Source organism: Neocloeon triangulifer, unplaced genomic scaffold, assembly GCF_031216515.1.
Source record: "Neocloeon triangulifer isolate White Clay Creek 2 clone unplaced genomic scaffold, ASM3121651v1 ptg000014l, whole genome shotgun sequence".
In the NCBI taxonomy this organism is placed as follows: domain Eukaryota; kingdom Metazoa; phylum Arthropoda; class Insecta; order Ephemeroptera; family Baetidae; genus Neocloeon; species Neocloeon triangulifer.
Window position 1 is genome coordinate 10,885,691 of NW_026775556.1, and position 27,328 is coordinate 10,913,018.

A 27,328-nucleotide genomic window follows, 5' to 3' on the forward strand; every position below is an offset into this window, starting at 1 on the left:
ACGCAGAAAAAAAATCGCCACTTCCAGCATAGTAGAGTGTTTTTACTGAGCGCGTATATATGTTGCACACCCATGGAGAGCGAGAGAGGTCTTATTGCTCGCCGCTCATTGCGGCACCAGCATAGACAACTCTATACACCATGGAAAGATTGCCTGACGCAAAATAAAATCTCTCCAGTGACAAGACAACCGTCTCCATGGCCAAAAAATTGCAAACTACACGCTTGGAAAGACTGACGAGAGCCAAATTGAGTTTCTCTGTCTGCCATATTTGGAAGCAAATTGCTGAAAGTTAAAAATCATGCTATTAAAAAATTCCTCTTATTCAAAACATTAACATTTAAAATCTTTGCAGCTAGACAAGAAAAATATATTTTATTTAAATTGCTTCCGACACATTGAGAAGTTGTGCTTTCATTTGATTGATACTCCACACACCCTTGGTAAGGGAGACTGAAAATAAATCGATGTTTTGAAAAGCCACCAAAAATAAAACTATACTTCCGTTGTACTGCGTTGTACCAAACAAAGCACAAAATCGATCCTTAGACCAGTTAAATGATTTGGACTTTAAATTTAAGGTCTAATGTATAAGTAAGATTCTACTTTTTTACAAAAATTAAGGACATCCATCAACCAAGAAATGCTTTTAAGATAAGAGGCTTAAAACTTAAAACTCATTAATATTTTTGCTCGTAAACAATTTTATAATTAAATGCACTCTTATCGCAAAGGTGCGCTTATTCTCAAATAAAAAATGTGACACGTGAAATGGTGCCTTTAATTTGACGTCTGTCGTTTGACATGATTAACCTTTTTGAAGTATTGCCAAAATTCATTACCGCCTCGCCAAAAATGGAAGGTGGGATGGCGCAATTTCCATACACAAAACGAGACACACAGCAAACGAGCTCGGCGGGTCTGCATGTAGAAATGGCTAGAAAATGGGCGCGGCTCCCTTTTTGCCCGCACGACGCTTGTTTTCTTAAGGCCTTTCTTATTTAATGCTAGGATCAAATACGTGCTCTTAGCGTCCAAGGGATGACATCAGCATGCGACTCCTCTAATACTTTTGCCAACTACTGCCAAATAAAATAAGAATGACGTGTGCCTCAGTCAGCTCTATTTGCACACGAGCGAATGAATCAGTCGATCGCGCACCTTTTCGCGCCCGTGTATATTTCTGGTCTGGACGGATGATGAGCGCATCGGCAAATCAAAATATTTGTCCGCGATATACACGTGTCAATATTTAAGCTCCTTGGTGTTGCTTCTATAATGGCAAAGGAAGGAACGACACGCCCTGATATTGTGTTCCTTTTGCTCGGCGAATATAAACCACCGCGATAAAAGTTATCTCTTTCGAAAGAAAGACCTTGTTCTTGACATGTCAGTGTCCGGACCACTGGTAAATTATGGTTCAATTATTTGCACTGATGAAAAAATGTAAAAATAATAAAATTTCTCTACTCACAAAAATTTTGAATAAGATTCTGGGATTCACACAGCAAGGAACTTTGACTCACCTGGAACATGAAAAGATAACAATCAAGTTCAAGAGACGTGGGACAAGCAAATTTAAATTAAGATTAATTTCATCCCTGACTTCTCCCTTTGACGAAATTTCCCTCCCTTTACTTTTGTTCAGAACACTGCGCTGCTTTGTGCATGAAATTCTTGTTAAACACAAATTGAAAAGCCAAACAGACATACAAAAGTTCAATTCTTTGGGGATTTCTTCCGCGTTCCAAATTTGGATCACCCCCTTCTTCTTTTGCGTCACAATGCGTTGATACACGTTTAAAACGAACCCTCACGCATAGTTGCTCATTCGCGCGAGCATATGCATCTCTTGTCGTTTATTTCGGAGGATTCCCGCGAGGTCCCCTAGCACGCATATCTAAAATGCTGTGTCCCCCAAAAGTGAAAATGTCACTGAGGCGATGACGGATAACAGCACTCTCGGTCCTTTTTCTGGCCGCCGCTATTTTATCATCGTCTGGCGCGTGTTTTATGACAAAATCCCCAGATTCCCTGACTTGATACAACAATTTTTGACTGCTTTCAACTCACTGAGCTGCACCGGCGGCTTCTTCTCTTTAGGCCCAAAAAAGACCGAGTGTAATCTGCCGAGGATAATTATATCAAATTCGCATGCAAATACAAATATTTTGAAAGCGAGCCAGCAGCCGGCGGCATTCAAATGCAAATTCTAATTATTGCTGTTCATCGGAAGAGGCTCATTTTTCCTTTTTATATTTCTGGCCGGCGGCAAGACCAGTCGCGTTTTTATTTTCTTCTCGCGCGTTTGCGAGATTTATAAAGGAAGATGGACCTGTTAAAAGTTTCATCTCACGGCAGCATCTCGAAAAAGTGGTCAAGGCGAGGCGAGTGCGTCGGGCAAACAAGTTGCGACAGCAGGTGTTGCGCAGGTGATGCCCAATTTTCCTTTGTTTTGTCTCCAATCACTTCAATTAAGAGAGAGGAAGCGGGACGAGGATTGTATTGGGCACGGCGAATTCCTCTAGCATTTTTGTTACTCACGAAATGAACATCTGCGCCCGCACCAAAAATCCACTGGACAAAAAGCGTCGTTAAATTTTACGCGTTGTTCAAAATATCCAGCAAATTAATTTTTTCCGCTACATTAACTTTTCAAAATTCTGAAACACACCCATTACACAAATTAAAAAAGCCACTTTTCACTTCTCAAAATAGCTGCCGACGCTGCAGGAGCGCGATTTTTAAGAGAGACGCCGGACGCACGAAATGTGTGGCCCGAATGGGATTGATATTGCCGCAAGGACAGGTTTACGACTGCTGGAATTTTAGATCCATCTTCCGACATACCCCGAAAGAGACTTGCTCTTCTTCTAAAGTGGCTGCAGGTAAAAATTTTATGTGTCGCTAGAAAGTAAGAGTCGGAGAGAGATAAATCCAACGGGCAGATATTCAATTTTCAGCTAAAGTGGCACAGAATGTGCGGCATCTAAAACGTCAAAAAGGTGAAGTAAAAAATTATACAAATTTAATACACTTCTTTGAAAAGATTATTAAAGTTAAAACAGGTTTACGAAATGTAATATGCCAATCAACGTCAACTTGAAACGATAATTTGAAATGAAGGAGTATTTAAAAAGTAATTTTTGCACAAAAAATGTAAATGTAAAATTATTCTCATGCAAGGTTTCCGTTTGGAATTCCCAACCAATAATTTGTTTCATTTTTCCCTTGAAGGCTTGGTTGAGTTTTTAAATATTTTTATTCATACCCACAAAAGGTGATGTCATGAGAGTACGGTCATACAAATTGAAACATTAGTCTCGTCCGCGCGTATGGAATGTTGAATTCAATTGCGCTGCTGCGAAATAAAAGGAAACGTCCATGTATCGTGCACTGCAGGGGATTGATTATTTACAGCACCGACTGGGGCGACTACAAATGAAAAATACAAAATAAAACATTCAATTCCATATTTATTCAGGCGAGGTGTCAAAATAGAGGCGAGCCCTTTCTCACAATGTTTTCTGGCAGCTTGATTAATATTCATGGGATTACTGCACGTATAAATAAATTTTGAAATGCTGCTGAGCGCGTCTGTGACCGCTCGAAATTTTATTTTCGGCTTCCGTACAATCTGCTGGCGTGAAAACGAGCCGGCGAAACGCGCGCTGCTGATTGTCATCGTGAAATTAGTTATTTATGATCGGCGATTACGAATTCAGCCGGTGTAATCTTATTATTTCAGCCAGACGGAGAGCAGTGAATTTTAATCTCCCGTTTCCTCTGACTCCTAAATCATCTCGCTTCTTCTCCGTATTAATTTCGGCATTCAAAAGGGTGGGTGTGTTCTCCTTGCAGTACATAAGGACAAAATATTAATTGCACATTTGCCAATAATGGCGACTAAAAGAGGGAGACGGTGAACGACCTTTTTATTGTGTTCCCAGCCGAGGTCCATTTTTACAGAGGCCACTTTTTATATCTGCTCCAGACTTGTTGGGTGCCTGTGCCAGAAAATTGGTTATTATTTTCAGGCGGCCCCATTGTTTGCGAGAAATGGAGAGCTACCACATGACACATGCCTATAAAGAACCTATGACCCTTATTCACTTTTTGTCTGTTCAAATTTGAGCGCTGCGCCAAATTAATGGGGCAAGTCTGAAATGAAAAATAAATTTAACCGCAGGATAAAAGTTGGCATGTGCAAATTGAGGAGGGCGATGAAAGAAATACAATTTTTAGTGTTGAAAGTTTTGCAGATTTTTCAAAATTCTTGGCAAACTGCTTTGAGCTTTTTACATTTTCATAAAAAGTATACTTCCGTACTCAAGCAAGAACGAGGAGAGTTTCTTTTCAAAAGCAGTCAGACCAGAGAAAATAGAACCGGAATATTCTCCGAGCTCAGGTGATTTATTTGAGATCAGTTGCGCTCGTGCCAAGAGCCAACAGGAAAGGAGGATGTGTGACGCTTATTATTTGGTGTACCACTCGCTTGGTGCCAATTCAGAACGACAAAACTCGAGACTAATTTAATCAACTTTAATTGGCTCCGATTGCAGTGACCCATTCGCAAATTCCTTGTCCACCTGTAAATCAGATGAAGTTACTCTGTGGGACACAAAATAACGAACGTTTTAAAACGACAAGTTTATTGGTTTGTATATCAGAGACAACTTTTTTCACAGTTCGCACTCTCCGAAATCCAAACAAACCTTTTGAGCTGCTCCGAGGCAGAAAAAAAAACTGCTTAGCATAAGGCGGCCCCATTATTTATCTCGAGCACAAAAGTCGCTTTTCAACGCACAGACGGATCCATTAAAATTCACGTTTTATCAATCTCCATTATCACCGCTCAGCTGTCCCATTGAACAAAGGTCCGGGCTGCTAATTAATTTTGCCTCTGGCCCGGCGTGTTTTCATTTGATTCACTCTCTCTTTCCGAAGCTCAATTCGAAACACAGCTCTGACTTTGATAAATTGCCTTCAGGTGATGCTGGCACTTTTTTCAGGTGCACCTCCGGACAAAAACGGTCGGGCACGGACCAGAATTCAAGCGCACAAATGGAAATGGGAAAAACCGCAGGCCGTTTTCATTGCTGTAAAAAAGCAGCTCTACATTCAAATATGTACATGTAGGGTGGTGTGAGTATGTGTGTGTATTTTTAATCCGAAATGAAATAGCGGGTTTTTCGGAGCGGAGGAAGTGGTGCATCGCAGGAAAGAGGGTTTCGCTCGTGGACGTGCAGTATTAATCATTGTCACTTTATAAACCGCACGCTCTACCATTCATACATATACGAACATATGGGTCGCGTGCATTATTCGTCAGCAGCACTTTGAGTAATGTGAGGTAAACGTGGAGTAATGAGGTGATGCGAACCGCTGCTGCCGCGACGAACGTGTTGTATCAAAGCCAAAACCGCACATCAACCCGTGACAAATGTGGGTTTTATGAATTGAACAGATCCAAATATTTTTCATATTTTTTAATTTTATATTTATTTTTTATTTGAAATGAAAAATATACTTCATGATGCATATAAAGTGTCAGACTGGAAAGATGCCGAAAAAGATAATATTTTAATATCACATATTCACATTCTTCCTTGTGATAGGATATAATCAATATATTTTTAAAGATTCAACACTTTGGTAGAGTTTTATATTATTTAAAAATAAAGCTTTAGGTGGTAATGGTAAATTTAATATTATTCCATAAATAATAAAAATATAGCAATATTATAGGAATAATAAAAAAAATGCTCTAATATACTGTACAAAATAATTATATTAGAAGAAAACATTACTTCATTAATTTTTGGTTTATATAGTTTAAAATTGATAAGCTAATTTCTTTTAAAAATTAATTTTTTAAATATTTTATTTTATCAAAAGTTTAAGCCACCCATGCTCATGCTACTAAAACCAGAGAATCAATAACTCAACTAGGATAACATCTTTTGTACCGGCGAGCGCGTGGTCGAGAGAAGCAATGGGATATTTTGTAAATTTAAAGCCCATTAAGGCGCCGGGTTGCCTTTACAAAAAAGTTTTGGCTTAACACAAGATCTGGCATAAAAACCGCCGTCGGATATTTATTATCAGGGGCTGCGCATTATATACGTGCTTAATGAAATATAACCCATCTCGGCAAGATGAATTAACTGCTTGACGCCCCGACTAGAGCTCTTCTCTCCGGCCAGCTCTTTTTTAATCATCCTGCGAAGAGCGCATTTTCTAGCCGTGTGCTCAAGATTCATCAGTCATTACGCCGGCCGGCTTGGCTGATGTTTTGAGGAAGCACAGCTCTCTAAAACAAAATATACATACACAACGCCGACGCTTTGTTTTGTGCGTGAGAGCTGCACCATTGGGGAGCAGCCGTCTCGTCTGATAATGTGCCAAAGAGTTGCCTTGAAAGCGGCGCGCGGGCTTCTAATCGATCCCAGAGCGCACTCAACATTTTGAGCAGCGTGTGGGTTTTTTTGAAACGAGATAGACGTGAGTTTTACTTTTTGAATGAAGTCGTCAAGTGTCTTGAGGTTGACGCGTGAGGTTAAGGTCATGATTTCTCCAGAAAAGGCCTCAATTTGAATTTTAAATCTAGCAAGAAGTAACTGTTCCGCAAACAAACCTGCGCACATTCCTGTTCCACTCCATTTGAATTTCAAATTTACTTTTGTATTGACATAGGTTTGGCTCCGGACAGACAAAAGGATCTGCATCTCCCACCACGCGAGCAGGATGTGAGGTGAGCCTGGCAAAATAGCCCACGACTTAAAATTAAAAGCATACCTCAATATTAAATCGCAGTAAAAATCAGCACTTTGTTAGTCATCATGAGAGAGGGTGCAGCACTGAAATTACCGGTCGATGACGGCATAATTTTCCCGAACATTATTTTAATATCATCACGCAAAACATGACGAACGGAATGGCATAATTAATGCAAATCCCCGACCACGGCGCGCGGTTGATGGCGCAATTGAAATGCACTGCAAAGAACGTTTTCATTCATCCCACTCTGGCGTGGCGGTGAGATCAGCAATGAGGCTCGCGACTATTATTGGCCGACGTGTAATTATCTTGTTTATGCAGCCGCACTGATGATGATGAATAATGCACTAACCGCGTGTTAAAGGTTGACATTAAATGAGCACTTCTCATGCCCTTAAATTAAAAAAGGGCACAATAGTGTGTGCTGCGTATGCATGTGGAATCTTAAGTAAATTAAGTTATAGTTATAATAAATAAAGTAATTGAGGTATGAGTTTTAAGACGACGATTTTTATTATATTATGATTATCTTATGATTTCGTGAAAAAGATAAAATTACAAAAAAAAATTATATCATTTTTTATTTTTCAAAAATAGGTTCATTAAATAATATCCACAATATATCTTTTTTATAAAATCTCGGACTTTTTACACAATATTGTTGAATAAAATAAAATTCAATTAAATCGTTTTGGAGTGATAACTGATATTGAATTAAAAGAAAAAAAATTACATTTTTTGATTGGGTGTCAACAATAAATATTCAATATTGTATAATGCAGTTAAATGCATCTTAGAAATAAAATCCCAACAAATGAATGCATGAGAAATTTATTTTCCTCCTCTTCCAAGCCTCTTTAAGTTTCGTTTCGGCCTCCCCTTTTCGCGTGTAAGAAAACTCAAAATTTATTGTTTGCAGCTTGCTGAAGGTTAATAAGAGGCGCGTCGGAATTCATTACACATTTGTCACCACTTGCTAGCAGATTATCCCAAAACACAATAAACACACCGAACCCCCATGCACTCTCCCCGAAAGAGAAAAGATCCCGAGAGCCTGCGCAGGGGTAGATAAAATGTATAAAATTACGCGGCGTTAGTCATAAGGAGGCACACATTTAGATCATCTCCAGCAGCCAACAGTTTTTCCCGCCCGCCGTGAACACATTTCGCACAGCAGCCTATATAATATAACCCAGCGCGCACATGTGTTCGTCTCTAGTATATATCTTGAGTGTGTTTTTTGAAAATTCTAGGCGTGGGGTAAAAAGTGGAGCCGCAGTTTGTTTGCCCTGCGCCGATTTTCTCAGCAGAGAAACACAAGCAGACCAAACTTGAATGGAGCCGAAATCGTCTCTTTCTTATAATTCTTTGACTCTGGAATGGGAAATTAAAGACTGTCTGAATAAATAAAAGGGGAATTTGAGAATTGCCCTTGGCATTGGAGCAAAGCTACAGATTAAATGAAGGTAACAGGTATATTATTCATATCAAAAAGAATGGGCTATATCTCACACGACGATAAGAATGAAATGCGCCTTGTGTATGCTTGAATTTTATAGTTGGAGTGCTGCGGTAAACAGATTAAGGTTGGAGTGTCTGGGACGTTTAACAATGAACCTCTTATTGTGCTCTTAGCAGAGGAGTGAATTTCAGATTTGAGTGTCCAGATATTGATTTTAATCCGGTTTTTGGAGAGCTCATAGAGATAAAATGGATTTATTTTTAAGAGTAGAAAATGGATAGGTTTTGGTGAATTTATTTTTTTCGTAGGAAAAAAACTGAAAATTCTAACTTTTGGCTAATGACATGTGCTTATAATAGTTTGCCCCTTTGCAGTGCTTTGATAGCAAGTCGAGAATTAGAAAATCAACGAGTTTCACGGATCAAAACCGCGCGCCGCTCATTTCACAGAATTACCCAGGGCCGAATGTGTCCACCCGCAAAGGAAATGAGTTCACGCACTGCTGCCTTAATATGGCGGCGGCCCGCTAATATTATGCACTCGGAACACGCGGCGGCGCAAGGAAATATAAATCTCCGGCCGACTCTTGGCGTGCTCGATGGTTCACGAGGGCGTTCAGCTTGATAAATACGAAGGCGTGTTGTATGGATTATACCATTTCAAATATAAAACGGTATCGACTGCGCGTATATATGACAACATCTTGATTTGTGTGCAACATTCGGCGATAGCTTGATAATTTTATTTTAATTCCAAATACGTGCCTCAGATGGGATAATATTTTGGGCTGGGCCCATTTTTTACTTGTCAGCGCCGAAGATCCAGCCTTGTCTTCACTCCCATACATACAAACCCGGTGCGAGGAGTTCACTGACAAATTGTGACCTCCATTGTCTTCTGAATAAATCTCCGACGCACGCCGCTAAACCAGTATAACTGATTGTGAGCGACAGAGGTCTTTTGACATGTAAATTCCATTGGTGACGGATCTGCTGGGCTGGACGCTGAGAGAGGCAACGATTTTTGCCCAGCGGAGAGCTGAATGGCATTTCGGGAGGCCATAAAACGCACCACGCACGGGATATATACTACATGGTGCTGTTGTGTTCGGTTTGCACAAAGTAGTTTCCGCCTACGAGTTTATGGCTTTTTAATTTGCTCGCGGGAGGAAGTTTTGGTTTTGCGGCCGCAACCAATGACGAGAACAATAAATTATTACTATTAAATAAATAAAACAAAAATTACAAATCTAAGTTTTTAAATTGTATAAAAAGTTTTGAGCAAATTTTTAAATTTGTATTCTAAATATGATGAAACAAGAGTTGAATAGGGAAATAACCAGGTGCATTAAAACCTCTAAAGCATTTCACCGAAGACGATATTTTGTCACGCAACAAGGAAATTACAGACAAATAAGGTTTCTTGCATTTCCAGCGTTTAGAATTAAAAAGGCACGGCACAAACATTCGGAGAAAAGCACCCGCGTGATGTCTGTTCCCTGAACAAACGCGGCCAGAATGAATTAACGACGCTGTTTAATGTATGCAAGTGGTAAAAACCGGCGGGGAGCGAAACTTCGTCGACAACGAAAAAATCCGCACTTTCATCAAGCGGCAACGCCGCCCCCCAAAATTACACAACGACGAGATATAAAAAATGTTAAAGAAGCATTAACGACGACGCTACACGCATGATACGCAAGTAATAACACTCACGAGAGTTAGGCTGTAAAAAGTGAGCAGAGAGAGAGCTCGGAAGAGATGCAGGCATGGAGTATGTCTCACTTTGAATATATATGTGGGGCGGCGCAAAGCCGTGTATGTTGAGTACACTCGCCGCTCGAGAGGAAAAAATTAAAAGGAGAGCGGGTCTCGTCGCCTCTAATTGCTGACGTAATCTTCATCATCGTGCGTTTTTTGTCCGGCCTGCTTCGTTAAGACAACATTTAGCTTAACTGCGTTGGAAATTGTTGGACAAGAGAGAGAACGCGGTAATGTATGTAAGAGAGGGCATACCGTCCCTAAAAGAAAAGGTTAATCGCCCCATAAAGTGGTGCCAGAGAATATAGGTGTCTGATGATGAAATATTAATTATTCAAAAGAGTTCCGCAGGGTTCGCACCTCGTAAATTTGAATGGAAATTAGAGCTGCAGCGGAGACGGTCCTGTCATGATTGTTTATTATGGAATTGGGGCTCTTCAGAAAGGTCCAGGAGGAGGAATTTTAATTACTTATTTAACAACACTTCTTCTTGAAGGGTTGGATGTTTGTGATGGAATAGTCTGGTTTTGAGAGAGGGCACTTCAAAATCTTCCAATGAGTATCTCCTGAATAATTAACAGTCTCTTTCAAAAGGTTCAAGAAAATAAGGGGGAGGTAATGAGAAACTCCATTCAATTACTCAATCACTGTAATGATAAATTAAGACTGGACCAAAAGATAAAACTGGATAGAACTTAACTAATTAAACAATTAAGAGAAATAAATTACTTACATCAAAAAAATTTAACAAAAATATTAAAGACTTGTTACATTTTTTTTTAATATTTATAAAACCTTTTATTATTTCAACAGTCAAAGTTAAAATTTTCCGCCGCTCTCTTATCGAAACACAAAGAAATCTTGTCAGAGCATTCCAAGCGACCACCCCAGCGGTTCCGAGTCCTTTAGTTTCTCAACTATTTTCATGTCGGACTCGCCCCAAGTGCGATGCGCGCAACAAAGTTCAAATATAATCCAGACTCGGTTTGATTAGGCATGCATGCACAATAATAAAAAATAATACTCGGGTTCTCTCTCCCATTCTTGTCTGGCTAAACAGTCGTATAACGCGCTATAGAGTATAATAATGCCGCGCGGCACCACACACACGAGAGAAGCATCAGGAGCCACATAAGAGAAGAGAGAGCCAGACTGGTGTGTGTTGAAGAAGCGCAGCAGTTTTAAAACGAACGGGGGTTGGCCCGCTGCTGTTTATCGTCAGAATGCGGTGGGAAACATCCCTTTGCTTGTAGAATAATTTTCTCACCACATAATACAAATAAAGGCAGGGAGGATCATTAAACTAACATGCGCCGCCGAGAAAATCTCCAGAGGAGCCTTTTCGTGCCTTCCTATAGTTCCATTACTATACAAACGCACGAAAGAGGGATGCGTTTAATTAGCCGTAATAAATTAATTAAACTGAAAACCTGCCGCTCTGGAGAGAGATTCTTTCAAACGATTAGTCGGAAAACGGCGCGTCCTTTTCATTTATTGAGAAGGTCCCGGTCATATATCAAACTTTGTGACATCTACAAATTCTTATCTCCCGACGTGGAAATGTGATAATTTCGATTCACCTTGTCAAGTCCAAAACTTTTTCAGTCACATAAAATTCTACATCGAGTGAAAAGACAATTAACACATTCTGGGAAACGATTTTCGCTCTCCAAATTTCTGCTTTGCAATGCTGCGTGCAAGCCCAAAAATAGTCAACTTCTTCGTCGGGGTGAAAATTTCCACCCCTTTTCATTAACATTCTCCAGACCTGGGTGGAATAAAATTGTGATGGGGTTCTTGCACGCGCGTTTTCACCGTAATAAAAAACCATCAGCAGAATGCAGTAAAATCATTTTATGGAGCAATTCATGTAGCATGAGATGCATTTTAACGATATTATACGCGATGTATAAAGGATAGCCCAGGCAGCGGCAACTAAATTTAGAAGCGGCCATTAGGGGTAAATTATCTTTACAATCGGCCTTTATTATTATATACTTTTTCGTTTAGTTGGAAATAATACCAACAGCCCTCAGGCCATGGAATCGGAGAGCAGTGAGGGTTGGAACAAAGGGCAATTCTGTACGAGATTTTTGTCAGTTTTTGATTCCAATGGTGTCGCAATCGCGATATGATCCGATTTGATTTATAATCCACCATTACATTATTGAATTCGGCCCACATTTCTCTCCCCTACTGTCACGACCTCACACTGAGGCTGAAATAATGAAAGGGTTACATTCTAGCCTGCTTATTATCGGCTATTCATTTTTTCTAGGCTTTAAAATTGATCGACTCCAAAAATAACAAGGAACACAACAAACCAAAAAATTAAATGAAAAATAAGAAGAAGAAAATATAATTGAAAAAAAACAGTACTTCTTTTCAATGTTTAGTACCGATCGTTTTAATTATATATAAGTTTATAAAAAAAATCTGTGAGCGGTTAAGAGATAAAAGGATCAGATAATCAGATTGGTATTTTCTATTAATTAAAAATAATATAACATTACATCCTAATTTATAAGCAAAGGGCTAAATATTTAAGAAAAATAATTGAAGAGCAGGCAATCTTGTTATTTAATTATGAGGGAAATTTCAGAAAAGAGATGGTACCTCCAAATTTAATGTATAATTTAAAGTAACTAATGATCTGAACAGCTGCTACAATATTAATATAAAAATAAATAATAGATAATAGCAGAAAACTCCTAAACATCAAAATTTGAAAACAATTATAATTTATTGTTTGTAATTCTTCCAATATAAAAGGATATTATATTTTAAAATAGTTAAAATAGAAAAAAATTAAATAAGATAAAAAAATGAATACTTTAAAATATCAAAAAATAATAAGTAAAATTATATTTTATAAGAGTAACTCAATTACAAGGCGCTTGGAGAGTTCTCTCGCCTCCTCCACAACGTCCCCTGTTATTAAATATGATCACAACTAGTCTTTAATTTTAGCCTTTTTCTGACCTACGTGCACCTCACAATGCCGGACAGAATAACTTCTCCGACTGCGGGTGTTCTCTCTCAGCACCAACCCTGCTTTTTCCTCTTCGTTTCTCGCCGGGCTGGCAGCCGGCCATAGGAATGCATGTTATATCTTTAGTTCAGTGTGTACGGCGGGGGCGCCTATGTAGCCAGAACCAGCTTCGAGTCCAAATAGATCAGTCTCGCGACCACTCCCTCAGGCAACCACCAACGTTGCGCGAGACTCTCATTTTTATTTGCCCACTTAAAATTGAACCTGACATTTCTGCCGGGCCGCAGGTTTCAATTATAGTCAAAAAGTTTGAAATGCTTATATAACTTGTCTGTCGAGTTTTTGGCACTGGAAAAATGTTGGAATTTTGGCTCCGGCGGCAGTGCGTGCGCTAAAAAGTTCAGACGCGGACTCAATTTTTCACAAATGTTTTTTTCCAGCCAGATTTTTGGTAGCTGTCCAAGGCACTTTGTTTTCCCAACATCGGCTGGAATATTAACGAGCGTTTTGTGTGCGCGGATGGAAGATACTACAACGCTTAATTAAATCTCCCACAGCAGTTTCTCAATTCACGTTAAAAAGCTCCGAGCCTTGGCCGCCTGATATGCTAATTAAACTCCACAACCTTCAACTGTACAGTGACCACCATTATCTTTTCTTCTGTGTGCACAGCAATAAAAAGAACTGGCTGCCGCCGCGTGATTCTAACATTTTCTTTGTAAAAAAAGCCGATTGAAAAGCGTTAAACGGAGAGAATTATTTCCTCTCAAACGTCAAAAGAAAAAAATTCCGCCTCTCCAAATCGAATAAAAAGCCACTCCATATTGACACCTATGACTAATCCACTCTAACGCGGATATTTTTATACCTGTCAAGAGCATTTTAATGCGCCTCTCAGACACACAAACAGCTTTTTTTACTTGGCGCGCGCGACCATCCCTTATACCAAAATTATGGCCTTTTACACTAAAAACATCTGCGCCGATGCTGAGAATAAGAATAAAAAAAAACGCATGCACAAAATTCACAAAAGTTCTCGGCTCCATTTCCCCGGTGCGTCTAATTTAATGTGTATTGTGTTGCTTATTTATTATCCCCGCAGCTCGGCCCGCTCGCATAGTCAAAAGATAGCGCGCGCAATGTATTTTTCTCTTTTATTTTGATAAGTGAAGATAAGGCGGCCCCTTATGTGTTCATATATATGTCCGGCGACGGACTGAAGTAAAAGTAACGCCTCCGTGGCACGACTTCGGACTCTCTCGCGGGCGCGATCGAAGCCAAAATAATAATTTAATTTCGTTAAGAGAAATCTCATCAGCCGACAGCCGGTCTTGTTGGAATTTTTCCCAATGCCCCACAGTGGTAAATGGGACATGATTTATGTAGGAAAATCGTGACTGACACCCAAGTTGAACTTTGTTTAAGGTGAGGCGAGCATCGCTTGACAGCTGTTAAGTGATCAATGCACATTTTGCTGTAATATTTGCCACGGCTGCCACGTTTGTATATGTTTGGCAGATAACGATTCATTTTCTAGCCGATTTTATGGTACAAGAGGGGATTTATGAGAACAGAAAAAAATCTCAAATTCAAATTTTTTGCATACCTAAACTGAACATTTTTAAATTTTTATTAGCTTTTATTATGTATTTATTTCTGTTATGTTCTGTTATAAAAAGTATTTATACCTTCTTAATCTGACAGTTAATTTTTAAATAAATATTACTCATAGTCTGCGGCTTCCATTCATCAAAAATTCGCTTCTGCATGCATTTCCCGCGAAGATGACGGGGCGGATGTGCGGTAATGACTTAATGACCGCAACTCGATTCTGCAAGTGCTGCAGTAACAAGCCGGCTTTCTGAATGGATGACCGGCTTTGCATGAATGAGAGCGGGTTAAGGTCTGCAAATAATCTTTCCGAGCAAATTGCCTCGCACAAAGTTGTTCCTCTTATTGTCGTCTGCTCAAGGTGCGCGTGGGTGGTTCTCTTTGCAGTCACATTGAAAAATGAGTACAACTTCTGTCCGCGTGGCCACAAAACCGGCTGCAGAAAAACGCTCCGTTGGCTGATGGGGCTGTTTCCGAGGGAAATGCGATACTTTTGTTTGAGATGCGAGCAGTGTGTCAACCCCCGTGGCGCCGCCAAGTTGGTGCACTTTGCAGGCGCCATTGGGCGATTTACTCGGGCGAGGCACACTTGGCTCGTGAAATCCATTCACTCGATTTATTACTTCATTACTCGGGGCCGTAACTTTTCAACGCCCTGCTGAAGGCACTTCTGAATTTATCCAATTGACTTTGTTGCAAAAAAAAAAAAAAATACGGGGATTATTTCTTGTATAGGAGAGACAAGAAAGTTATATAATTTTAAAAATATAGGATTCTTCGAGAAAAAATAAACGTCTTTTGTTAAAAAAAAAAAAAAAATCTTTCCTTATTGATAGAGTCGATATTTTTCATTATATTTTATCTCCTTTAGTTGGCACCTTATCGAATAAAAGAATCTTTATTTTCAAGCGCGCACATGGAACGAAAAAGGAAATTTCTAGTGCCAACCAAATGTCAAGGTTACGTCGACCATAAATTTCCAGCGGGGTATCGATGATTTTCCCACCGCTCTAGGTGTTGGAGCAACTCCTGCTCGCACCCCAAGGTAAGGGATGCGCCCCTTTAGGAGTCCCTAGACGGAGTTGTTTGTAAAGCACTGCGACGACGAGAGTGGCCAAAAGGGAGATGCTTTCCAAGAGTGTATAGAATTATGCCAAGAATTTACCACACTCTGACCACGATAGGGACGCGCCACCCAACCAAAAGATCTCGCCCCGACCTCTTCAAGTCAGGGACGCGAATTTACCCGCAATATCTTCCGCCAATTCTTTATCTTGAGAGCGCGGCCTGATTTATTTTACTGCTCTAAATTTTTACAGCCGCCGACTTGCCTGCAATTTGGCCCTTTCTGCACGTGCGGTTAGTTTTTGCTCTGCGATAAATCAGAGATTGGAAATAAGATTAAAGTGGGAGAAATCTAGAGATTGCCAATATTTATTTAGATCGGCCTACGCTTCTGAAAGACACACCCTCGCTCACCAGCCTCCACAACACATTTTATATAATATATATAATTTTAATTTTATCTCTCTCGGAATCAGCACGCGTCTCGCCAGATAAGCAGCAGCAATAAGAACCATGCGAGCGTTGTGCTGAAAAATTTATTTCCGCGTCTTTGCGTCTCCGCTCGATAAAAAATTCAGCATGACAAATATGACTTTTATTACCGCTTCGGAAGATTTTTTATACTTTCTATATACGGCGCACCCCAGCAGGAGGGGGATTTTCGCAAAGACAACACAGCTGGAGGGAAAATATAGCTGCTGCAGCGTTTGGACGTTAGGGTTATTGTGGAGCGCGCAGAGAAAGACCAATTTCATCCCTTTAATACTAATAATAATGATAAAGGTGGGGAGCATCAAACGCTGATTTACGACATAATTCCGCGGAGGGTTCAAGAGGGGCCGCAGTGCAGCTTTTGATCCATTGCCGGCGAATTTTCCACGCGTCTTACGCTGTAAACCGCATTTGCCACGACGGGATGCGTGGACAATGAGAGATTCAAGTGCGCATAAAGGCGGGACAGAGTGTCAGCGCCGAGCGTCGTTTCCATAACGCCTCTATCGCTGCGTTCGTGATGAATGACTGCCCAGATAAGAACGCGTGCGAACTTTAATTAAACAGCGCTGAACGAGGTGCTCGATCATTTTCTGCCGAGAATGGCACCACAGTTTGACGTTTAGAGGCTTCTTGGATGCTGAAAATTACCAGAATTCTCACAACAAGAGGATATTGGTGGGAAAAAAAATTTGTTCAAAATTTTTAAAGACAAACATTGTTAAAATAAAATCATAAGAATAGTGGAAATTCTTATTGGTTTCTCCGCTTTTTCACCGCAATAAATTAAAAATATTTTATTTTTCCTAGTTTGGTTCAGTTGGAATTCTTTTAAAAAGTGGTTCTTTGTGCTCTTTACATTTTTGAAGTAACAAAAGACGCTAAAAACTTCAATTCTAAAGGCTGTGTACATTTTCTGCGCTTGATGCTTTTCTCTTCAGGCGTAAATTGTGGACAAAAAGACGCGAAGAAAACACCGCGGAGAATTCCACGCAAGGTAAATAGTTACTTAGCAGGTAAGCAAATTTTTCGTTGGACGGATTTTGGGCGTCGCTGCTCTGCTTTTTCGAGACTGCTCGAGGGTGATGCGACGGGGGTTGTTGCTCACTCGCGGCGGGGTGACTCACGTCAACCCCCTTCCCCATTGTCATGCACAAGACACAAAAACACGCGCAACTGCTTTTTACTTGCTCTCCTCGGCTGGAGCAGACATTGTTGTGCCGCACAACAAAATATAATAAGAAACTTGGCGCGCCAAAGATATGTTTGCTTTGCACCCCTTTTTATACTTTTATATGTGCAGAGGAAAACGAGAGAGCCCCGCAGTGAGCAGCAGCGAGAAAAATCTTTTGATCAAACATTTCAGGTGTCGAGTGATGAGACGACAATGAGTCTGAAAATTCGGCAGATATGATCGTCGTCTACCTATAATCCTATTTGGATCCGGTTGCATTTCAGCTGCAATCGACCGAGTGCTAAAGTGACACGTTCGCACCTGGGGATCTGTACTAAATAATTTTCCAAATCATTAGGTTTTTCTTCAAATAGAGATGTTATTGACTGTTTTGAAACCAACGGCCAATTTACTCAAATTTTGTTTGGAGATGAGACTCTGCTAATTTAATCAACTCGGCCCCTCCCTGTGCTCCGCGATAATTAGCATTTTCGTGCTCGCGGTGCTGGGGCCGATCAAAATAAATCACGGCCGGCTAATGCGGACATGGCGTGGCATGAATTGCGCGAGTGGCGCGCGAGCCGAACTCAATACTTAATTAAAGTGATCAACTGCAGCTGCAGCCGCCGAGTGGGACGACACGACTAACTACGTGTTCCCGGCAACCCCCATCTCGATTACTGGTACATGCAGGGCGAGTAATGATGCTTCGTGGGGGGCAAGTGAATTAAATTATATGTCGCACCCTCGCCGCCGCACCAACGATGATCATAGCGCCAAAATTCATTTTCTCTGCTACGAGCCTGGATTCCTTTGCTCTTAAAATTAGTGATTTCGTCTATAATTTGGTTTTTAATTGTTTAATTAAAAAATATAGTTTATTGCTGTTACTTTTACTTGCCATATTGTTAGTTTTTTAATTACAATAAATTAGGTACCAATTTTATAAATATCAGTTATAAATATTCATTATTACTATAATTTTTTTGGTTGAGAAATTAAAACATCATCTTCAAAATTATAATATTATTAAATTTAAAATTATATAGCACTAAAAATATTTCTTCATGACAATGCATTGACTACGCAAATAATTGATATTAGTAATAATAATACATAAGAAGATCGGACGTCCTAATCATTCTTAAACTCACTTAAACTAAATATCTAAACAAACAGATAATTATGTTATGATGATAAATTAAATAAATAAAAAACAAATTTAAAGAAAAAATAATAGTTTGCATTGACCAGTGAACATCGTGTTTCATAATAATTTTGAATATAAAGGATTTTTATTAATTATCTGATACAAAATGAAGTTAAATGAATATAAAATAATTATATGGAATCATAAAAACGAGCATTGGCCAAGGTCATCCACCTTATCTCCACTGCACTTGTGTTTTAATCACAACATTGCGCTCGCCAAATTAGTCGCGCACTGCACGCACGTTAGCGATGCAATTTTCTGCACGGGTTGTTCCATTCCGCGCCGGCCGGCTTTTCCTTTTCTATTATGTTTTCGCTCTCATGCCGCCGCACCGACGCATCTCCCAATACAAGTTTCGATTTTTTTTTCAATTCGCACGCCGCTTTTGCATGCCTTGTTGCTTAGCAACTGCGGCTATAGGGATGAGCGCCTCTCTCTCTAAACTTTAACTTAATTTCGCGATTGAAGGTGCGGATCAGAGCCGCTGTTGGCGCTTTTTTCGGAGCCCAAAGCATACACTCGAGTTAAAAAGAGCGGCCGCAAATTATGCCGGCCGGTCACGCGATCCTCGTTTTTGTTGCTGCTTCCGAGTAGTCGACCTGGCTTTGTCGTTTTACGTGTGATTCGTTTTTTCTGCCAGCTCGATTTTCTACCAGCGAACCGCCTTTTCTTTCGCAGATCTCAAGCTTTAAAACTGTGTTTGCTGTTTAGGTGCTAATTTCTTCATTTATGTTGGCGTGAAAAGACGTAAAAATTGCCGAATGAGAGGAACTTTTTGTGTGTTTAAAATTTAAAAGCGTGTGGAAATATAGAAACAACCTTGATTTTTTTGTGCCTCCACAATAAAAATGAAGGGTCAAAGACTTAAAAGAAAAATTGTATTTTGTAATTTTAAGATTTAATATTTAAAATTGGAAATTTGAATCACTCTCACTTTCTAAAGAATTTTTATTTATTTAATTATTGTTTTTTTTTCTTATTATAGTAAAATATTAACAGTTCAAAACATTATATTTTCTCAAGCAAAATGATTATAATTAATTTTTACTTAAACCTCGCTACATGTAATTGAGACACCTTCTTCGTTATTACAAATTTCTGTTTCAAAAATTTCCTGATTAAATAAACTGTACATCGAATTCCAGGAAAATTTTCTTCAAATCTCTCTATATCATCCCTTAACTTGTTCAATCACTTGATTGCCCCTGCAAAAGTCCTGATAAATTTGATCTTACCTGCAGGAAGAAGGGCTGCTTGCACGCCGACGAGAAGCAGGAGCCACAGAGCGCGATTCATGATCGAAATGTTCGATAAATTATCCTGTGCCGGGTGCAGGGGCCTGTGTTTCCAGCTGAGGCACACTCAGAGAAATCAGGATTCAACCGGCAACTCTCGATGCACTATGCGCACTGAGAAAGGCTGAGGGTCGCGCCGCGCTTTGCGGCAGCTGCCGCAACGCCGGCCGGCAGGGGGGGCGGTGACGTCACGCTCGTTCACTGCTGCTCTTCTCCACCAAGTTCTCCACTCTCGTGCGCCATCTCGCTTGTGCGCCGCCTTTTATCTCTCAGATAATAATGCAGCTTCTCATTAATTAAATAATAATATTGCGTATGCAATCAAAATCGAATCCAGTACAATATAAAATTTTGAAATGTAAGAGGCACGAGCTTAATTTGCAGTACCTTACCTTTAAATCAATATATACTTTATGTGATTTGTTATTTTAATAATATAATTTATATTTATGTTTTCTGCTAATCAATAAAAATCATAAAAAATAATAAAAAAGATCAGATATATTCATGAAGAGTCATTCCTCTATTCACCCCTCTGACCAATAAAATTCTTTTCACATGTATTTTCAGTTTTTTTTTTATTAATTTTTGTGTATTGAATTGATGCAAGATGTTGTGTATTTCAATGTATTGAATGTTGAATAAATGAACGAGTCTTTTTAGCTACAACAATTTCAGGCATAAATTAAAATTAATTCACGTTCAACCGCAAAAATCATGTTACTCACTTCAGCACTTTGCTGGGTAAAAAAAATGCCGGTATGTGACATCATATTATTACGTTTTAGCACAATATAAGTTTTAATTTCATCGTGCTTATTGCTCATTGTCGTAATGAATCATCTGTAATCTTTAATTACAGACCCTGTGATGTTTAATTTTGAAGTAAAACCACAACTCTGGCTCATGGGTTTCTTGTGGCATAATTATAGTATTAATTCTTTATTCATGATCATGACCAATTTCTTTTGAATAATTTCTTTTTAAATAAATAAATTTTATAAAAAACATTTTTTTAAACAGATTTTTTAAATTAAAATTTTTCAAAACAATTTCTGACAGAAAACCGTAATGTGCCTAATCATTGAAGAAAAGCCTAATATTAATTCAAATACTATTATGAATCAACCATCGATTGAAAAATACTTTAATAAAAATTATTAAAATATAGTTTCATAAAATAATTAAATTTCTGTCTAAATATAATTTGTTTTACTTCTTTAATGTTCTAAACACGTTTAATTGCAAAAGATGTTCAAGAATTTAATATTTTACAACCTGATATCTAGAGAAACAAGTCATAAAATTAATAAATTGATTGCTGATATAGTGAAACATGGATAGTGAATATTGATTCGCGGTTTCCTTGTTCATCCGCGTTTTGCACGTTCCTTTACACAAAGCGTTTGCTGGATGACGGATTTGGGTTGCGCGCGGCACGTCTTTTGAATTTCAATCTGCCGGTCAAATAATACGAAATAAAAGGGATGATGTCATCTCAAGTGTATGAGCCACTCGAGAGGCAGCCAATTGCATACTAATGAGGTTAACTAGAAACGGCTATCATAGCGATATAGCTGAAATAAAACTCTCGTCAAAACTAAATTTTATAACAGTAACTATAATGCTTATCGCCTCTATCCTCCACAGTCTTGAGTGTTTAAGATTTTAGCTCAGTACAAACCACACAAGAAGTGAATGATTTTTTGCTTCAATATTAAAAAGAAAGCATATGTTGATAAAATTGCAAAAAAATTTAAAATATTGAACTTTTGTACCATTATTATTATTATTATTATTAAAAAATCTCACTTTTGGGAAATAATTTTAGAAAAAAAACTTCCTGACGCAGCTTCATATTTTTAAAAGGAATGGAAAGCTCATGCTAGACAAAAATATGTATGAACAAGACTTGCCATGTTAGGTTGTCAAATAACAGCCCCACAAAAGTATCCTCAAGTGGTCAACTGGTATACCCAAGCATGAAAGGTGCGTGGGAATGGAATTTTTCAACAGTGAAACGTGTGGGGTTGTAAAACAGCAATTGAGAAGTTTTCAATATTCGTATTGAATTGCGTTTATATTTTTCATTTGAAATAAGAAAAAACCTGTAAAATATTATAATTTGCAACCAAAAAAATTTAGAATTAAACATTTTGCTTTGCTAATCGAATTTTATTTACAAAAATTAATATAGAAAGGCAAAATTATTTAAAAGTTGGCTGTGCTGTAAAGAGCGCTCATTGAAATTCAATACCTTGCTTATTTTGCCACGAATTTATCTGATCAAATGCACAGAGCATGTATTATCGTCAGTTTGTGTAATGCAGTTGATGAGATCGTGTGTTACACACTCATTCAGTCCACAAAATAATATTTCTTCCTTAAAAGCACCCCTCACAGTTTATCAGTGACCATTGTTGTAGCCCCTTTTTTTATTAACAATACCCCCTGTCGAAGTTAACAAAAATGAAAACGCGCATGATACAACATTCAGATGCTAATGATAAAAAAAATCTGGCAAAATAACGTACCCCTCAACTTGCACACAATTCTTTTGTTTGCAGCAATATTAAATTTTGTCTCGTCACACAGGCACAAATGGAGGACTGTCAATTACAATAATCCTCTTCAAAATTCTCGTCACTTGCGCGTCATTTGCATGCAATTTGCTGGGAAATTATTGCACTAACAATAAGTGCAGCAACGTCCAAGGTTGCAGGAAAAGAAGCGAATCCTTTCAAATTATGATCTGTATTTTTATTAAATTCAATATCACCTGATTTTCATCAGCCATACAAGTTTTTAACACATAATTCCTGAAATTTCCAATATAAAGAATAGATGAATAAGACTTTTAATTTAGAATAATAACAAAATATAAATGTAAAGAATTGATTAAGAAACACTCTTTAAATACGGTCATAAATCGTTTACTAGGCATTAGATTTACCATTTGGTGACACATCATTCACACATCTGAGACATGCCAAATAAACTGCTCAAAAATATACTTTTCTTAAAATAATAACATCGACAGACCAAACTTTATAAACGATGATCATTAAAACTTGAGAAGAGGCGACACGATAGCGCTTAAAGAATGTTACAAAGTGATCTGGCTTTGTTATGGACATGAAAGCCAATTAATGGAAGCTACACTACATTACTGTCAGAATGAAGGAATGTTTAAAATATGATTCAAATTGCACCAACAATATTCTCAACTTCATTCTATAGCACGGAAAATTAGTTGGACTCCTATGGCAATGAGAAAGAGTGCCATGCCAAAGAGAAATTCACTCAAAATGGCATAAATAGTGGATTTAAACAGAAAATTGACCCACCTCACAGAAATTATGGAAAACCAAGCAATTTTTCATTTATTTAGGTTCTAAAAGTAAAGAGCAGTCTGATGATTGAGTTGCTTTGGTTTTCCAGGCTGGACGTGCTGGTTTTGAAACAATTTTGAGACTCAACAACAACCAGCAGCACTGGTTTTAGAAATATAGCAAAAATCGATTATCGTGACACACCTGTATGGAGAATAGCAAGTCCTAATTTAGCAGCAGGCCTCAAATGTAACTGGTGCAAGTTTCAGCAAGGGGACTGAGGCTCAAAGGCTCCGCCCTCCTTGCTGTGGCAATCAGCGGTGATCATTCCATCTCCTCTTTCAAGCTCTCCAGGCAGTTCTTGAGCAGCTGAACCTGCGCCTGTAAAAAAATATATTCATCAGTACAATTTATTACTAAAAAACTATAATCTAAAAGTTATTTGTAACAAGGCAATGAATTTAAACATAAATTTTTTACATCTGTTCCAATTTGTTTAATTTGTTGAATAAAAGAACTTTTATTTAAGTTCAATAATTATCAAAATAATGTAATTTCGTTACCTTTGCATGCTTGACTTCGAGTTCGGCGATCTCCACCAAATTCTTTCTGAAAGCTACAACTCTACGCTTTTTGAACTCGACCAATTCTGTAAAGGAATATTTAATGAATGCACTTGCCTTAAAATATTTTAACAACTTGATCTACCTTCTTTAGCCTTTATGGATATCTGTTCAAATTTATCACAGGCTTGTTGTTGAGCCAGTTCAGCCTAAAAAAATTAATTGTCAAACAATGTGTGAAAAACAATTATTCCAAAATTCAACAACTTTAACACATCTAGGCTCTATAAGAAAAACGCCTAGTATTTTTACGGAAACTGATCCTTTCAGGTCCTACTGCTTACAACTAATACTTTTGATCTACTTTAGGGGAGACAAACAGACAAGTGTGCAGAACAATCAAGATTGGGTCTCTACACATTTCAAAGGCAAAATGTTCTTTAGAACCTTCTGATTACTCACATCAATTACTTCCTGAGCCTTGATAGCGATAAGAGTGCGAATGGAAAACATGAAGCGTGTTTTAACGTTTGCCAATTTTTTATAATACTCACAGCATGAATGTCTTTGTTCTTAGTCCTGGCCTTGTCCAGGTTTTTGTTGGCCTGCTCATAATCGGCAAGGCACCTTAGGCGCCGGTATAGGAGCTGTTTGGCAGCAAATGAGTCTCTCATGTAGTAGCGCAGGGTGTCCGAAAGTTTCAGATCCTCGTCGGACGCCACTCGACCTTCCAATTTCTGTAAACAGAATTTTTAAAATTTGTATCGATCACAAGTTTGTGGACATACTCTTGCTTTTTCGAAGGTGTCAGACACTTTAGTGAAGAATTTTTCCAAATCGGAGTGATCACTGGTGGCCAGCTGATTGAGACCAGTTGAAATTTTTATATACGAGTCTGCCACATCTGAATATGTAGAAATTTTAGTTAGCCACCGTGGAAATAAATTATTTGTTACCTTGATGTCTGCTGGTCAGCTTATCAGATTTGGCCGTTGCATCTTTCAAGTGTGAGTGGTACTCGAGCAAAAAATCTTTCTCTGCTTCGAAAAATTCATCGTTGTCTTTCTGAGTGGCCGACAGAAGAAGCTCGTCTGACGATTTTGAAAACGACTTCACAAGCCCTTCAAACAACTCCTTCTTGTTTTTGCCTCTTACACAAAGCTGCAAAAGTTGTAATAATAAATTAATCGATGAATTACTTATAAGAAATTCTATGCTATTGGTTTTAGTGCTCAATGTATTATAATTATGATAATTATATTACAATATTCAGAAAGAAAAGGGTGTCTTAATTTATTTATCCATTCCAAAAATGGAAAAATCAAACAAAAAACTTAGCCTAAAAACATCAATAAAATCAACTCTAAATTTCATTAGTTTGTAAAATTATAATTATCAATGCTGCACATTAAGAGCTTAAATTAGATAATTTTTTCTTACATCTTGGTCATATTCAAGGAAGACACGGAAGAAATGGTCATTTCGGAAGATGGGATGATTTGCAAGGCGGATAAGAAACACTTCATGCATGGCAACAGTCTTCTTAAAGGTCGCCAAATACTCGCTATAGAAGTAAACAAATTATGAGTGTCACAAGTAAAATTAATAGTTGTGATGATGACTCACGCCTCGAGCTCTTGTTTCATTTTTGCAAACTCTTCTTTGGTCATCGTTCCTTCTCCCTCGCCAAGCTTGTGAAGTTTTTCTCTCGACGCATCAAAATCAGGTCTTGGAGGAACAGGTGGAATCTATAGATTTCAGTTTTGTTATTACTTGTTTTTTTTCCAGGACAACTTCAAAGTTAAAATGATAAGCTCTCACTATGTGGGATGTAGATAAAGAAAACGGTAAAAAAACCTTCTTACAATGTATCCAGCGTAGTCTTCGTTTTCTTCAAATCGATCGTGCAACCACACGAATTCCTCATGCTGTCGGACAACAAGAAAGTCTGTTTTGGCAAACTCCGGAAGTGAAGTCTGGAAGATAAGATTGAACAAGAATGAATATTAGTTCTATAATATGCGCATCCTTAAAGCCAAAATGATTTAGAGTAAAAGTTAACAAAAGAGATACGCAATATAAGCTCATATTGAAAATTATTTTTTATACTAAAAATTTACTGTAATTTATCAAAAGATTTAAACTTACGTACTTAAAACAGGAAATAATAATATGCTTTTGTGTATGTAAATATAATATAGCTTTAAACAATCCTTACTACATGAATATGATCTTTGAACTTATATGATTAAACTTCAACGAATCCATCCAGTTAGAATGAGTTATGTATTAACAAATAAACAAGCAAAGTGGTGTAAAATGTGCATATATAATGCATTAATTGCGCCTAGAAAATGAGAGCAGAGCACCACACGAATACATTATATTTCTTAAGGAATCTATTCAAGGCACATGACAGCGATTTTATCTGATTGCATAAATTCTCCAGCAGCCAAGCCTATAATTTTGCTCGGACAGAAACAATTGAGGAAAGGAAAAAACATGATATGATTACAAACCCTGGTGTGCACGGTGAACTTGACTTTGTCCTTTTCGCTCAGCGCGTCAGAAATATCGACCACCAATGAGTTGTCCGTCAAATCCACGGTTTCAGACTTGTTTGACTGGAAAGAGAACGGAATTTCGATAATTGTTCCAATGCCTAGAGCCGATTTTGGCATAATTGAGGTGCCGGTTTGCAACGTGTTTAGTACCTTTTTATTAACGGCGCTTTGCTCTGAGGCGTCCGGACTGTCATCCTGAAGCATCTCGACCTCTCGAAGTCGTACCCTTCGCTCACAACCACCACGCAGCGGCCCACAAAACGCCGAAATCGACGGAATTTGCAGACAAAATCACCTCCTGATGTCAAGACACCCGACAAGCTGACGAGATAAGATACGAGATTTACGCCCACCAAAGCTGCCAACTTGAACCATCAATACCAACATAATTTAGTTATACTAAATTGAAATTTTTTTAAATATTTTTTTAATTTAAAATGTAATGAAAAAATTAATTTGAATGTAAACATTATTTAACTAAATTTAATCTTAACTAATTACAATTATAAACTGAACTAAAAGTTTAAAGAAAAATTGGAAAAATTATTATATTTTAATATTCGTTGTGCGACGTACTTACTCCATAATTATATTATATGATTTGCAACACATTTACTAGAAATATTTTATTACCAAGTTGGTGAAAAAATATGAAATTTATTTCTTGCTCGTCGCATTATTGTAATTTTCATGAAAGCTTATTTATTAATTTCATTATACGGCTCTTGGTAATTTTTGCGAGCCGTTCCACAAGTGTGTGTGTTCTAAAAAAAAAAAACGCACATTAAGTGCGCCTGCATAGAAGCGGTATGGTCGACAAAAATATTTTGTTTAAAATTATGTCTCTCTCAAAAGACCACATTAATATAGAATGCTATTTTTTTAATGTTTGGGACAATAAAATGATATTGAAATATCGAGTTTGATCAAGAGTTTTAATTAATTTGATGAGAGGAAAGACCCCTCTTTCCATTAATCACAATCATTTTTGCAGTTAGCCATATGATTTTATTTTATTTTTATTT

General features: G+C 38.1%; 2 protein-coding genes across 4 annotated transcripts in view; both read right to left on the minus strand.

The window, feature by feature from the left end:
- Positions 1-19,965, minus strand: part of LOC132200671 (protein amalgam-like) — an 81,296-nt gene extending 61,331 nt beyond the window's left edge. For both annotated transcript variants that reach the window (XM_059626322.1, XM_059626321.1), the window contains exon 1: positions 19,785-19,965. In XM_059626322.1, coding sequence (XP_059482305.1) covers positions 19,785-19,845 — 61 coding nt within the window. In that variant the 5' untranslated portion in view covers positions 19,846-19,965. The remainder of the gene's footprint in view (positions 1-19,784) is intronic.
- Positions 19,966-22,610: 2,645 nt separating this feature from the next.
- LOC132199534 (sorting nexin-6) lies at positions 22,611-26,645 on the minus strand. Of its 2 annotated transcripts, XM_059624331.1 has the most exons (11): positions 26,454-26,645; positions 26,259-26,363; positions 25,605-25,715; positions 25,366-25,487; positions 25,180-25,303; positions 24,696-24,900; positions 24,528-24,643; positions 24,294-24,476; positions 23,885-23,948; positions 23,740-23,825; positions 22,611-23,557 (listed from the first exon to the last, which is right to left on the minus strand). In XM_059624331.1, exons 1-11 carry the CDS (start codon positions 26,505-26,507, stop codon positions 23,501-23,503), a joined length of 1,227 nt encoding a protein of 408 aa, XP_059480314.1. In that variant the 5' UTR covers positions 26,508-26,645; the 3' UTR covers positions 22,611-23,500. The 2 variants fall into 2 exon arrangements, with proteins under 2 accessions (XP_059480314.1, XP_059480315.1); XM_059624332.1 differs by lacking the exons at positions 22,611-23,557; positions 23,740-23,825; positions 23,885-23,948 and adding an exon at positions 24,124-24,219.
- Between the last annotated feature and the right edge of the window lie 683 nt (positions 26,646-27,328).